Source organism: Acinonyx jubatus, chromosome A2, assembly GCF_027475565.1.
Source record: "Acinonyx jubatus isolate Ajub_Pintada_27869175 chromosome A2, VMU_Ajub_asm_v1.0, whole genome shotgun sequence".
NCBI lineage: Eukaryota > Metazoa > Chordata > Mammalia > Carnivora > Felidae > Acinonyx > Acinonyx jubatus.
The window spans coordinates 72,691,216-72,707,156 of NC_069383.1; the positions used below are offsets into that span (position 1 = coordinate 72,691,216).

The 15,941-nt window shown below is 38.4% G+C and overlaps 1 protein-coding gene across 7 annotated transcripts in view; it reads right to left on the reverse strand.

Annotated features, from left to right (window-relative positions):
- Positions 1-2,006, reverse strand: part of AKAP9 (A-kinase anchoring protein 9) — a 151,834-nt gene extending 149,828 nt beyond the window's left edge. For all 7 annotated transcript variants that reach the window (XM_027071866.2, XM_053218467.1, XM_027071869.2 and 4 more), the window contains exon 1: positions 1,873-2,006. In XM_027071866.2, the coding sequence (XP_026927667.2) occupies positions 1,873-1,920 (48 nt within the window). In that variant the 5' untranslated portion in view covers positions 1,921-2,006. The remainder of the gene's footprint in view (positions 1-1,872) is intronic.
- Between the last annotated feature and the right edge of the window lie 13,935 nt (positions 2,007-15,941).

Consider the following 15,941-nt stretch of genomic DNA (forward strand, 5'->3'; position numbering starts at 1 on the left):
TGACGATGCTGTTTTCAATCTATTTTCCATATTCTATCAGTCTTCATAATCTTAATGGCTGTATAATATTCCACCGAACTTACATGATATGGCTGAAAAAACAATTTATTCTAATATTCTCTATGAATGTTGTTTCCAGTGTTTCTACATTATACAGCTAACGTTCCAACAAACATATCTTGCCTTATAAATCTGACAGATTTCTGACTAGAAAAATTGGGCTCAACTCTAGAGGTGATAATCTTCTACAATAAAAGTGATTATTAAAAGAAAAAGATTTTTAACCTATACGCAGAGTTTTGAAGGACAAAACACACATACAAATAAACCAGAATTTTTGGGGGTGGGGCCACATCAATTTAAATAAATCCATTATTATATGCATGGCCCAAAGTAAACAATGTTTTGTAAGACTGCTTTATATATACCTTTAGGAAAGATGCTTCTGGGGGCAGGGAATCCAAATTCTGAAGTAACAAAAATGTCTAATTAGAATATCTATGCTTTCAAAGGAGAAACACATTTTACCTCCACCTTCTTGGATTCAGAGCTTGCTCAGACCCTCAGGTTGCAGAAATGTAAGCAACTTTGGGCTTCTGAAGACGTCATGATTCCCCCTTCCCTCCATTTACAGACTTTAAAGTAATAATTTACCTGGTAACATAAAAGCACTTAAGCTTTGATCTTAGAAGAAACTTATGGGAAAGCCAAATGTATTTCAGAAATATGAAGCTGGTTTATATGCATATTCATTTAAAAAACTTGTGTTGAGCATCTACTTGGCATCTCTCCATGGTATGACCCTTCAATGATTACTGAAATCATGGATCCCCTTTCTTTTATTTTTAGGTTGGAAAGGAGAGGAAGACAGAAAAAACAGTTAATATTATAATTTAATTGTGGTCCAAGTATGATTGCTAACAATTATTTCTAATAAGACAGAATATAAACTATAAAAGGTAACGTCGTCACAAGGAGGAAGGGGGCCTTTGAAGCCAGCTAGAAGATATACTCGAATATTTAATTTTTAAAAGAAATATGCTATTTTATTTATATCTTGACTATATTAAATTTTTCACGAAGCCCAGTAAATAGTACCTGTGCATAGTCTTGTATTGTTTTACGTTTTTTCTTTCACACAGACATAAAATAGGGACTCATAGAGACATAGATAACAATTCAATTATTTAAAGAAGGAATTCTATAGGTGTTGCTTATAATATGGAACCTTTCGTCTCCCGCAGTTCCATTCACAGATTGCATTAACATTCCACACAATACAAAAGCGCATGCCGTGACAAAGACCTCCGAACACAAGTATACAAAGCTACGCTTCTAAAAACACCCCTAACGCGAACTTCACAGCTGGCACTTGTGGCACACTCAAGCCACTGCTAACGCAGCTGTCACAGGCCAATCACATATCCAAGAGTGCCAGCGTGCCACCAAAGAAAGCTAAGCTGATGATCAGCGTACAAATCCCCCACCAAATAAAGAAAAGCTCTAAATCCCCACCCTGAAAAGCACAATGCCTGCACTACCCAGGGAACTCCCTAAAACTGAAAGGCTGGAGATTTAGAAGCAATAAATACCAGCTTATAGCAATACAGTAAAGGAAGGAACTTAATTTGGGCATTCACAAGAAAGGAGACACACTACCCAATCATCACGGAAGTATCCTCTGCTAGGTAGTAATACCAGGCTTTTTTAATTGGAAAAGGGAAAGAAGAAGGCAAGGGGAAAATTCAGATCCTGCGGCACCTCCCTCCCGGGCAGCGAACCGGGACTGCGATCTCCGCTTCCCAGGCCCTCTCCCACCCCTTTCCAGCCACCGCCTCCCACCACGGGCCCAGCAGCCTCCGGCTCTCTTACCTTAGCTTTGCCGGCTTCCAGTTTCTTCTGTCTCTCTTCGTCCTCCATGGCCTCTGCAGAAAAGGCTGGGGGAACACAGGGAAGGTCGGGGGTAAAAAGGAAAGGTCGATTCCGACAGAGGTGGGACCGCAAGCTCCGCGGTCCCAGGGAGTAGGGCCGGGCCTGGCGCTCCCTCCGCCCAAACTGGAACCAGTCTACGAGCTCACTGGCTGACCGTGCTCAGCCGCACGGGCAACGCCGTCACCGTCGCCGCCATCTTCGTCTCCACGTAAACACACGGCGAGGCGGGAGGCGGGAGGCGGGAGGCAGGGGGAAATAGAGAAGGGAAGACGTCGGTCCGCGCAGCCGCCGGGAGCCCAGCCGCGCCGGGCAGGTGCGCCCGCGGCACCGCCCCACGTGCCGCCCCGCCCCCGCCAGATTGGCGAGCCAAGGCCCGGACTGCCCTTGCCAGAACCCTTGCTCGGACCCCGCCTCCCAGAGACAAAAACCACCGCAGGGGTGAGCGCCCTTCCCCGGGGACAAACGCTCCCCTGGTGGCAGCCGGGCTAAGGAGCTGGGAGAGAGGGGGTGTGCCTGGGTCTGGCGGGATCTCCACCCACTGTGCAAGGGACTCAGTGGTCGCTTTTTTAAAACATGGAGATTTTTCAAGTTATAAAAATAATATATGCCTAACGGTGAAGTCGGTGACCGTTGAAAAGCCCCAAAGGAAAAGACTGGGGTAGGGGGAGAAGAAAAGACCCACCGGACGTTATTTTTTCAACCTAGAACGCCTCCTCCAGTCGAAGAACTGGGAGATCGGCCAGCAGCTCTCATTACTTCGTTAGCTGAAAGCGCCTCGCTCTTCCCCACACCGGCCTGCCCAATCTCCGGTTTATCCTTCAAGGCCCACCTCACACGCCGCCCCAAATAGATTTTATGATTTCTTTGTTCCCTCCACCACATTTAGAAGTATCCAACCATAGCTTATTCTCCTTCCACTCCTCTTTGGATCTCCCTCTTAGCAATGATGTCCTGAAAGGAACCTCGGCTTTGGAACCTGGGTTGGGAACAAAAGCCAGTATACACTTTCTAGCTTGAATGACCTTGAACAAGTTACTGATTCTCCCTCGGCTTACCTGGAAGTTTTGGAAGGGTTGTTAATATATGTGAGTCAATATCTGTGACTGCCTGTCTTACCCTCAAAGGCATTTCTGAGGTGAGCTACACATGTTAATGTCTCAGGTTGACAACTCAGGCTGATCATGTTTCTCCTTTGTTTTGAGCTAGGGTGGACTCAAATACTAGCAGGCGTGAACTAAAATAAGCTATGAGTTCAACCACAGAAGTGGTGCTAGTGAAAATAGGATTAAAAGTGGAAAGATTAAAGTTTTAAAGTCTACCACAACCTGAAGACTAGTTTTAAATAGCTCTAATTTAGAAATTCTTACATTTAAAAAAGACTTTGTATTCTCAAACTCCACAATGCATACATATATGTGCCAGTTGTAACACCTGAGTGTATACTAACCTGTTGCCTTAACCTGAATTGGGCAATGGATGAGATCAGATATTTTATCATAAGAATAAAAGAACTGAGCCAATAAGAGAAGTAATTTAGTCACCCATCAAAGCTAAGAGTCAACCTGGGACTAGAACCAGGTGTTATAATCGTGCAGTGATTTCATTACTGCCTGGATTGAAGGATTATGTTTGTAGATCCTGATTGCCTAGAAGGTGGAAGCCCTAGGTTATCTGACAAGATATTTGCTTGTTAATAGATACTGCTCTCTCAGTGACTACAGAAGTCAGCTGTTTGCTCCAGTATGTGCTAAATATGTTCAAGAACCTTCTAAAGCAACAAGATTAGTTCAACGTTTCCCTTCACTAACACCGGCCAATCATACACATCTGTTTTATATGTAATAGGTGTTCAATAAATGTTGAAAGGTAATTATGTGTTGACTTCTGTTAGAAGGGCATGTGGCACTAGTGCTCTGATGCCTCCTGATGGCACCTATTCACATCATTCATTCATCCATTCCCTGAGAAGGTATTTGGGCAAAGATTTGAAAGAGATGAGAGAATGAGCCATGGGGATAAGTGAGGGTATAGTAAGTCTAAAGGCCTGAAGCTAGAACATGGCTGTCATATTAAAGAAAAAGCAGGAAATAAGGGTGGCTAGAGTAGAGTGATCCAAGAGAACAGTAGGAGATGATGTCAGAGAAGTAACAGGAGGCCAGATCCTATAGAGTTCTGAACGTCATTAGGACTTTGGCTTTTACTCTTAGTGAGACAGAGAGCCATTGGAGAATGCTGAGATGAGTGACATGATCTGGCACATGTTGTTAAAGTACATATGGCTGTTATAAGGATGGCCTATGGGGGATCAGTTTGAATGCTATTGCAGTAATCCAGACAAGAGATAATGGGAGTTTGGACAGTCGTAGTGTGGTAAATAAGAATCTGGATATATCTTGAACATGCAACTAATAGTGCCATAGGAGTTGTATGTTGAATGTGAAGTTTGAGACAGAGAGGAATCAAGGCTGACTCCAATGTTTTTGGCCTGATCAAACGATGGAATTGCCAGTAAGTGAGATGGGGAAAAGCAAATTTGGAGGAGACCAAGAGTTCAGTTTTGGACATAAGTTATAGACACATATTAGGTATCCAAGAATTGATGTCACAAAGACATCAATTGGCTCTCTAAGTCTGGAGTTCAGGAGACAGGTCTTCTATGCAGATACAAGATTGTATGATATTAAACTGTTATCTTATTATAACCTGGTCAAAAATTATTCAGACAAAACTTTCATCTATATTTTTCTGCTAAACCAAATACAGTATCTATGCTGCTGTTTCACCATTTTGTCAATCTTTACAGCTTTGCTTCTTCCCTAATTAGAAGACATTACCAGCTACCAATGCCACTAAACATTTCTCACCATCATTTGCCCTTCAAATTGCCTAAAACAAAGCTCAAGATCTTCCCTCCAATAGCAACGTTTCCAACTTCTCTATTTCAGTTAATGACCTTCTTCCAGTTTCCTCAAATTAAAATTTTGGAGACATCTTGTATTAGTCTCTACCTCATCCATCATATCTATCAGGAACATGCCCTGTTTTGCCTTCTTTCCCAGATTTTAATTCCTTGTCAACTTTTCCTTTCCCACTGTCAACATGGTAGATTAGACCCTCATTATCTCACACTTTGAAAACTTTGGAAGATTCTAAACTGGTATATCGGCTTCATTCCTCCCCACTACGTACTAATCCCCATAACTGTCAGATTACCTTTCTAAGATACAACTTTCACTCCATTATAAGATGACTCCCTGGGGTACCTGGGTAGCTCAGTCGGTTGAGCATCTGACTTCAACTCAGGTCATGATCTCACGGTTCCTGGGTTCAAGCCCTGTGTCAGGCTCTGTGCTGGCAGCTCAGAGCCTGGAGCCTGCTTCGGATTCTATGTCTCCCTCTCTCTCTGCCCCTCCCCTGCTTGCACTCTGTCTCTCTCTCTCTCAAAAATAAATAAACATTAAAAAAAATTTTTTTAAAAGATGACTCCCTATTGCATGTAAGATGAACTTCAAATTCCTAAATCCATCATTCAAAGCCTTCTATAACTTATCCCAGTTTTACTATGCCTCATAATTCCAACTCCCCTCTTTCACCAACTCCCCATTCTAGTCGGACAGGTGCTCATGGGGCTCCCCATGCATTGATTGCTGAATCACATTTCCTGCAATGCCAGAAATCCATACACCATGTCACAGGCTTCGTCAGACAAATATTTACAGGACATACAATTTAGTTTATTTTCCAGAAGTGACTAGGGCCCTTTGTAATTAAGGTTAAACTGAAAAAAAAGGAGACATTAAATGCTAAAACCAAAAATGGTTATTTTTACTTATTAATAGAAATGAAGTATATATAATAAAGAATATAGGAAGAAGAATAGTGATTTATCTTCCACATTTTGTAGAATAAGAAACAAAGGCCTAGGAGATTAAATAACTTGCCCAAATTCCATGGTTAGGTAGGAAAAGTCCTACCATGTCCTAGTCCCAGATCCCTGATCTAAGTGTTATTCCATTTTGCTAAACCGCTTCTCCAAACAAAATCAGTACACACTTACAGAATGTACTAAGTAAAACTTAAGACATTTTTGCTTAATATTTTAAGTTTCAAAAGATTATTCATGACTTATGAAATTAGTACTTGTTTAAAGTGGCTTAATAAACCCATGATGAGAAACCTAAGGTGTTACTATCATCAAAATGGAATTATAAACCAGTAATCCAAGACATTGCAATTGATTACTGAATAGAATATATTGTATTTTCAGATCATCAAGGATTTTAATACTGCCAAGCAAAAAATGTAAGCTATATGAGTTTCCAAAAGAGTTGTATCAAGGGTCCATGTAGTTTTTAGAGTCAAGATACATTTAGTTTAAATATGAAAGGAAATTTTAAACAATTAGTATTTCAGTGTCTCTTCTGTTTCAGCCGTGTTTGTGAACTGCTGAATACCCACTATACTTATGATGTCCTCCTTAAGCAAACTGCTCTGAGTTGCTATGACTTGTGTTAGATTTGAGTGAAACCAGCCTATTCATCCTGGGCTACAAATGTTTGAACCTCTGTGAAGACTGGACACAAAGGAGGCTGAACTCCTGTGTTGGTGTGGCATTAAAATTCTAACCAATTTTGGCACTCCATTTTGAATGGTTGTATATGGGCTTACTCACATTCTCTCCCTCTCTAAAGTAAAAATGTCTTATGAACTAAAAGAATATAGGCATGATTCCAATTTTCCATGAGACCTGTCACGCTATACTTTCCAGTCTGGGAAGTTCCTGGAGTAACTGACTCAGGAATATTGTCCTGGGCTACCTTATATCTCAGGAAATCCTTGTACTAAAATTCCATTGCCAAAGGTGATCTGAGTATAACTTTTCTTTCCATTTTTAAGGAACCTAACAAACAGATCTATTAAACAGTATTCTATTTAAACTATAGGCAAAATAATATAAAATATTTGAACTTTTTGTGTATCTCCAGAATTAATATATATTTTCACTATGTATTTTCACATTAATTTCCAGTCTCTCATCATTCATCCAAGAAACCAGGAATAGAATTCACCTCTGTGAAGGTATGGAAGAAAATTCTGAATGTGTTTATATACTCCTCTGTGTGTGCATGTGTGTGTGTAGTCTATAAAACTTTACTAGCGAGTCTCTTGGAATAAGTTATCAGCCAAAAATCATCACAAAATTCTTTTTCTTTTTTTAAAAGGTTTTATTTTTAAGTAATCTCTACATCCAACACTGGGCTCTAACTCACAGCCCCGAAGTCAAGAGTTGCACGTTCCACCAGCTGAGACAGCCAGGTGCCCCACAAACTCCTTTTTCTAACCTAATGACTAGAATACCAGTTGGAATTCTCTGGCAATCATGTACTAAAAACTATCTAAAGATTTAAAAGAGTTAATGTATTAGAAGGAATTGAATCTGACATCTATATTGATAAACTCAGATATGACAGTACTAATTTTTGAACGAAAATACCCTAAGTTACTGGTTTAAAATACAGAACTTCAAAGTCTACAGATATAATTGATTTAGAATTATAAAGTTTGCTGATTTTCCTTTACAAGAGTGATTTTAACCTCAAGCTTTAAACATTTCTATAGTAGCTTAAAAAATTTTTTTTGATATTTTGTTAATGTCCAGATTTCTTGCTTAGTGTGTCATTCGAAACCATTGTTTCCTTGTTGATTTTCTGCTTAGATGATCTGTGCATTGATGTAAGTGGGCTGTTAAAGTCCTCTACCATTATTGTATTACTATCAATGAGTTACTTTATGTTTGTTATTAATTGTTTTATATATTTGGGTGCTTTCATGTTGGGGATATTTATAATTGTTAGATCTTCTTGTTGGATAGTCCACTTTATTATGATATAGTAGTGCCTTTCTTCATCTCTTGTCACAATCTTTGATTTAAAATCTAGTTTGTCTGAGTATTGCTATACTGGCTTTCTTTTGACGTCCACATTTGCTGATTTCTACTACTACAGGGGTTCTCAAACTTTAATATGCGTATGAATTACATTGAGTGCTTATCAGCAACGTAAATTTCTAGGTCAGAAGGCTTGATTCAGACCTAAGGGACCTAGGAATCTGCACATTTAATAGGCAACCTACTATGTCAGTGATGCAGGTGGTCTGAGGTGAGTGATGCTATATACTGAATGTTTGTGTCCCCCTCCAAATCCATATGTAGAAATTTTACCCGTGTTGTTATGATATTTGAAGGTAGGGCCTTTTATAGGTGATTAGGTCTCAACAGCAGAGCCCTCATGAATAGGATTAGTGCCCTTATAAAAGAGATTCTGGAGAGTCCCCTCCTCGTTTCCTGACATGTGAACATATAATGAGAAGTTGGCAGTCTACAACACAGAAGAGAGTTCTCACCAGAACGCAGCCACCTTGGTACCCTGATCTCAGACTTCAAGCCTCCAGAACGGCAAGAAATACATTTCTCTTATTTGTAAACCACCTAGTTTATGGTATTCTATTAGCATAACCCAAACAGACTGAGACAGATTCTATTATATAAGCAATGCTAAATACATTACCAACACAGATATGAAATTAGCATTTCTTTTTTACCATTTTAAGTATAGATTTTGCTGTAGAATTTAAATTTGGCAAAATGTATATATGATATAATTCTAATAAAGGAAGGTAGTCTTTAAATCTATGTTTGAGAAACAGACAAATATATTAACAGTTCACAGAAAAAGTAATGTAAATAGCTCTTTAACATATGGAAAAATGCTGGATCTAGCTCATAATAAAACAAATGTGAATTACAACTATACTCAGACACTATTTCAAACACACCAGGTTGGCAAAACACAAGAGTCCTAATCAGTGAAAATCTAATAAAGATGGTATTCATAGAATATATTTTATAACTCAAAAGGCATTATTTATTTTTCCAACCCTTATATATAAAAACAGCATATTTAGCATGATGATTTAGCATTGGTTGTAAAGTCTTTGATTAAGAATATTGCCAATCAATATTTGATTTTCATTTTATTCATAAGGATACTCATGACCTGAATAACTCTAAAGAAACCCATTAATACAGGATATACAACTCATTTATATAAAAATATTTTTAAGGGGCACCTGGGTGGTTCAGTCAGTTGAGCATCCGACTCTTGAATTCGATTGATCCAGGGTTGTGGGATCAAGCCCTGTGTTGGGCTCTGCACTGAGCATGGAACCTGCTTAGGATTCTCTCTCTCTCTCTCTCTCTCTCACTCTGTCTCTCTCTCTTTTTACCCCCGCCCCTGCACACGTGCTCTCTCTAAAATAAAATAAGTATTTTTAAGCATGTTGTGCTTTATCTATTGCTATAAATAATGATTTCACCAAATTTGTCCTCATTTCCAGCATGTACATCTGATTAGTTCTGCGTTCTTATGTAATAGGGAATATTGATTTGTATATCAATGAAATTCAGTCCTACCTAGACAGACCAAGGGAGTCAATTAAAAAATTAAAAAGGCTTAGGTGTGAAGACATAAAATTGGAAACAGATCACACATTCTATGATTGGCATTGCTGTACTTTCCATGATTGGTTTTCTTCCAATTACCTGTTGTTAATGAAAAACATGTATTGGTTTTCAATCCTTGTTGTCATAATTTCTGTTCCATATATTTTAGTCCAAATTATTGTATCAATCATGTATGAGCCTCTAGTAACTAGAGATGAGAAAGTAGTGGAAACAACAAATCCACAAAGCCTATATGCAATTTTGATTCCCTTTCTTTAATTCCATATGTTTTATCTTTGATAATTTATGGAAGTTGTATCTGCATGATACAACCTAAACAAGAGAATTAATGCAATACTCTAGAACACGTGAGCACAGCAAATAACTGAATCATGCAGTTAATGGCTTTAATTCTCCACTTTTTTTTTTAAGATTAGAGACATTTAATTACTTAATTGCTTTTTAAGACATTATTGTTCAATTAGGAAGGGAGCACTGAGATGGGAAAAAGGAGGTTAAATACAGAAAAGATTTAAAAGAGGCAAGTACCATTTTCCAAGTATAAAACTAGTAATATTAACAGTGACATGGCAGTATATTCACGTGACTATGTACTTAATGTAGAAACAAGACAGTACAGTTTCCTCAGAGGCCAGTGTGACATCTGGTAGCAATATGACATTGTGAAGACATTCTGCCCACCTCTGCCAGATTAGGTGTTACTATGCACATAGATATAGACAGAATGGAAAGCCCACAAGTGTTGAGTCACACTAAGGCTTGTGATCATAGAGTGGCTACAATAGGTCCCTTTGAAAAACACCACTGCCCCTGGGGCAGCAGTGCTGTCACAGCAGAGGAGGGTCCTGCAGACACTGGAGGCAATAGCTTGCTCTGTAGGGCACATGCTTCTCCAGTTTAGCAGCTGACAAACCACAGTGGTACTTGCTGGGTGGTTCTAGGTCCCTCATCTTCCTCTAACACCACGAATGCCCCAGAGACCCAAGAGACAATTCACACACAACTCCTCTCTCAGGAAATGCCCACCAGTTCAGTAACTGGAGGGAGCGTGACTCCTGTGTCCAAAGGTTCTTAGCCTCTCCCTCTAAAATACACACACACACACACACACACACACTCCAACCTCTCCTGGAACCCACAGTGAATGGACAGGAAGAACACACACACACCATACCAGTCCTGCAGTAACACAGCCAGCTAATCACAGTTCTTGTGGAGGAAGTACAGTGCTAAAGGCCACTTCAGACAAACATGGCTAAGGAGCCTGGAGCAAAGTCTGGTTGTCTTGGCTCTCCAAGGCCAGCATTCCCAATGAGGGATCTCTTCCTCTTATTTTAAACTAAAACTTGATAGAACCTTTCACATATTCTGTAATACAACCCCTATCTTTTGCTTCCTTTCCAACTATTTCTCTTTCATCTCTCAAATCAAACTTTTCCAATGTGCCTTTTGGAACTCACCAAGTATAGTCAGCAAAATCTCAAATATCTGAAACCTCTTCTCTGATCTTTTCCTTTGCTTTTTCATCTGCTGAAACTTACTCTCCCCTACCATACTGCTTTCCCTGCAGTCTTCTTAAGTGGAAGCTGTTTCTTCCCAAGACCTTCGTGCCATTGGGGCTAGAAGTGGCGAGCAAGCTTTCATCCCCACAACTCTACCCAAACTGCTTTTGTCAAGGTCACCAATGGCCAACATGTTGCCAAATCCAATGCTCACATCTATTTCCTCCTTATTTTCCTGACCTCTAAATGCTTCAGTGCCCAAAGTCAGTCCCCAGATCTTTCCTCTATTTCCACTCACTACTTTGGTGATCTCACCTAGTGCCATTGCCTAAAACACCACCTCTATGCTGCCTACATATAATTCCAGCTTGGACTCTCTCTTGAACTCCAACTTTAAATATCTAATCACTTACTTGATAACTCTACTTGAATATGCAATATACATTTAAATATGTCCAAACTTGCTGTTCCAATAGTCTACCCTCTCCCAGTAAATAGTAACTCTACATTAGGGGTTCCTCAGACCAATAATGTTGGAGTCACCCTTGTCCCTTCTCTTTCTCTCATGACTCTTATTCAGTCTAATGTAAATTGTGTTCAAATATATCCATAACCCTGCCACTTATCCTCACTTCCGCAAGTACCTCCCTGGTCCAAGCCACCATGATCTCTCACCTTGACTTTTGCTCAGGTCATAACTGGCCTCTCTGTTTCTCCCCTTGCCTCCTCACAGTATATTTTCTACATGGTAGTCAGACTGATCCTTATAAAATATAAGTCCCATATCAATTCCTCCACCCAAAATCCTTCAATTGCATTCCATATCTTTTAGAGTAAAATCCCAAATCCTCATAAAGCATATCATATTTCATCTCTGAGTTCATCTACCCTCTCTCTTACTTACTCTGATCCAGCCACACTGGCCTCATTGGCCTTTTTTCAAAAAGCCAAGTGTTATCTGACTCAGGGTCTTCGAACTTGATATTCCCACTGCCTAGAATGCTCTTTCTGCCAGTGGCCAGACCGCTCACTTTCTAATACCCTTCAGGTCTCCGCACAATTATCATTGTATCAGAGAAGGCCTTTCCTGAATACTCTATAAAAATGTCCTCCTTCATTCCTTGCCTGGTTTCATTTTTTTCATAGCACTTGTCATTACCTGGTGTCATTTGTTTATTATGTCTTCCATCTCATGCCAGAAATGCCCCCCAAACAGTGATTTTGTTTATTTTGTTCATTGCTATACTCCCAAAGTCTGGCACATGATGCGTGCTCAATAAGTACTTACTGAAAAAAAAATTTTACTTCTCTCTTTCTCCCTCTCTGGCACTAATATTCACTTAAATATTAACTAAATCTTTCTGTGGTAAAACCACCCACCATTCTTTGATTAGTTCTCCAAATCTATTAGCTAAATCTTTCTGTATAAAATTACCCACCACTCTTTTATATTTCTCCAAATCAATTAAGATTCTATTCCAATGATGGCAAATAATTGTTATTTGTTATCTTGTCCCTCTTTCTTGAGCAGTGTTGTCCTATAGAACTTTCCACAATGACTGAAGAAATATTCTATATATTTCAGATATTCTATATCTGCATTAACATGGTAGCCACTAGCCACATGCAGTTATTGCATACTTCAAATGAGGCTAATGAAACTGATGAACTAAATTTTTATTTTATTTTATTTTACTTTATTTTATTTTATTTTATTTTATTTTATTTTATTTTATTTTATTTTATTTTATGTTAAGTAGGCCAATGCAGCTAGTGGCTATTATATTGGACAGTGCAGTTTTGGACAATATTTTTTAGTATTCCAATTACACATTTCATAATTTTATTTTTTATTTTTCTCTTTCAAACAATTTATATATTGTAATTTAAGAAAATTTTCTTAATTGTGAAGCAAACAGCTTCATTTCTCATTAAAATTTTTTTCACTGGTTTCTTTCCAATTAAAGCTTATATTTACCTTGGAATTTTTTGTGCCTCTCAAACAGTAATATACAAATAAGAGAAACAAGATAACCAGCACTTTTTAATAAAAAGAATGAAACCCCGGCGCCTGGGTGGCTCAGTCAGTTGAGCGTCAGACTCCTGATTTAAGCTCAGGTCATGATCTCACAGCCATGGGATCGAGCTCTGTGTCAGGCTCCTCGCTGAATGTGGAGCCTGCTTGAGATTCTCTCTTTCTCCCTCTCCCCCTCTCCCTGCTTGTGTGTTTACTGGTGCTCTCTCCGTCTCTGTCTCTCTTTCTAAAAATAAAATTTAAAAAAAAAAGAATGAAACCTAAGTTTCATCATAAAATTTAAAAATTTGAAATTCATTTTAGCAGGTGTTGTTGTTTGGCTACTCAAAAGCCATTCCCAACTTGATCCTCTTTTCTAACCTCCCATGATAGAAGCTAGAAAGACAAATACTTTCTAGCCTCCCTTGCAACAAGGACTGGCCACGTAACCAGGTATGACCCATGAGATGCAAGTAGACATTTACTAGGCAAGTATCTTAGAAAGTTTTTGGTATTCTGACTAAAAAGGCACAGGCAATGAAATACTACTCAGCAATAAAAAGTCCAATCTCTTGATATATATAACATAAGAGAATCTCAAAAGTTTTATGTTGAGTGAAAAAACACAGACAAGTGTATATATTGTGTGGTTTCATTTTTATGAAATTCAAGAAGGCAAAACTAAGCTTTACTGATAGAAATCAGAAGTACAGTGGCTTCGGGTGGGTGAGGTAACTGGCTGAAAAGAAGCACAAGGGAACTTCAGGGTGACAGAAATATTCTATGTGTTGATTTATAGATTTGTTAACACTCATGGATTGGTATGTTGAAGATAGTTCATTTTCCTACATATAAATTATAGTACAATAAAAAAAAAAAAAAGGATAAAGAAAGCACCAGAGATGACTCATGTGTTCTACAGCCAATACCGTTTCTTCCTGGACACAATTCCTAGAGCTCCCACAGTCATTTTATCTGTGCTCAAAGACCAAGAAAATTGCAGAGATATTTGCCCTAACTTTGCTAAGCCACTGAAAATTGTTCACCTCCAGAATTCCTAGGTCAGAAAAATAAATTCCGATTTGTTCTAGCTACCATAGTTAGGTTAATCAATGAAATTAAAAATACATTTACTTGGACTTCTGGATGAACCTAGTGATGTAATGATTTCATATTATGTGACTTGTTTACATTCCACATCACCCAATGGGATTCGACAATGGCCCCAAATGGTTTATCATCATAGAAGCACTGACATGAGAACAACAGGCATATCAAGGAAATTTACCTCATTATTGGTTAAATATTAGTAATGATAGACTAGAATGTGCATTTACAAAACTGAAGTATTGGTTTTTAAATAAAGAAGAGAACAAGTAAGAATAAAAAACAAGTTGTTACACCACATTTTTTTGTTTTAGAATTTCAGTTCCTAAAAGGGAACAAAACTACAGTTGCTAAAAAAGGAAGAAATTATGCAGGCTGATACCTATCAGTCATGGTCTAAATGCTTCATTCACATTATCTCAACATAATTCTAACCACTCTATGAAGAACATGTTATCTCCACATTGGTATGAGGACAGTGAACTGCAGAGAGATTATGCAACTTTCCCAAGGTCATGGGGCTGATAAAAGGCAGATACAGGAATTGATCTTGGGTCTTTCAGATGGTAAAATTTAGTACCCTTAACCATGACTATGTTTGCTTTCTTCCTGCTTCCAAGGACAATGCATCATGATTTTATTAGGTTTAAAGCAGGACTTTTTTTTAAACACATGAAATATATTTTGTATGAATTTTATAAATACATGAAAAGGACTATGATAATTTCGGATCACCCATAGGGTGTTCTTGTAACTGTTTATTCAAAAACTGGATTTTTCTTAAAAATTAAAAGGCAATCTTACTTTGAAAGAAAGATATTGTGGCTATTAATCATAGTTCTTGTAGACCACACTGCAATTCTGTGGCTTGACACATTCCATAATCTGTCCTCATTTTAACATTTAAATGATGGTAAAACTTTGCATAAGATATTAAAATAATGATCAGTTATAATCTGTTAAGAAGATCATTGTAGTATCTCAAAGAATCTAAATGATAATAACATGTAATGTCTACAGTGAAACTTTTTTTTAAAAGTTTATTTATTTATTTTGAGAGAGACAGAGTGCAAGTGGGGAAGGAGCAGAGAGAGAGAGAGAGAGAGGGAGAATCTCAAACAGGTTCTGCATGATCAGTGCACACACCATGGGACTTGAACTCAGGAAACCATGAAATCATAACCTGAACCAGAATCAAGAGTTGAAAGCTTAACCAACTGAGCCACTCAGGTGCTCCCACAGTGAAACTTTCTAAAAGTAACTAGAATATTTTCAATTTTGCAATTTCATCTTTGTAATCTTTAAGATACAGTGGTGGCATAATTGCAAAACCATTAATTAAAACTGGTCAGTCAAAAAGTGGTTTCAAAACACTAAATAACCTTTTTTTCCAAACAAGGAAAAAAATCAAAGACCTTTTGAGAAAACATTTAGTAAAATTATACAAATAGAGACTAGCATCTCCCCCTCACACACTCAGTTGATGAAAGTATGGGGGCGGGGGAGAACCTGGGTGGCTCAGTCGGTTGAGCGTCTGACTTCCGCTAGGGTCATGATCTCATGGTCTGTGGGTTCGAGCCCCACGACGGGCTCTGTGTTGACAGCTCAGAGCCTGGAGCCTGCTTCAAAGTCTGTGTCTCCCCCTCTCTCTGCCCCTCTCCCACTCATGCTCTGTCTCTCTCTCTCAAAGAATAAATAAACATTAAAAAAATTTAAATAATAATAAAAAAGAAAGCATCTGGAAAATCCTCATAAAAATAGTTCTTGGTCAAGTCATGAAGCTTTGCTATTACACTATGCTCTTTCATTCTCAGAAAACAGAAGCAGCATTTACAATCTGCTAATCATTTTCTGCAGGGTTGGA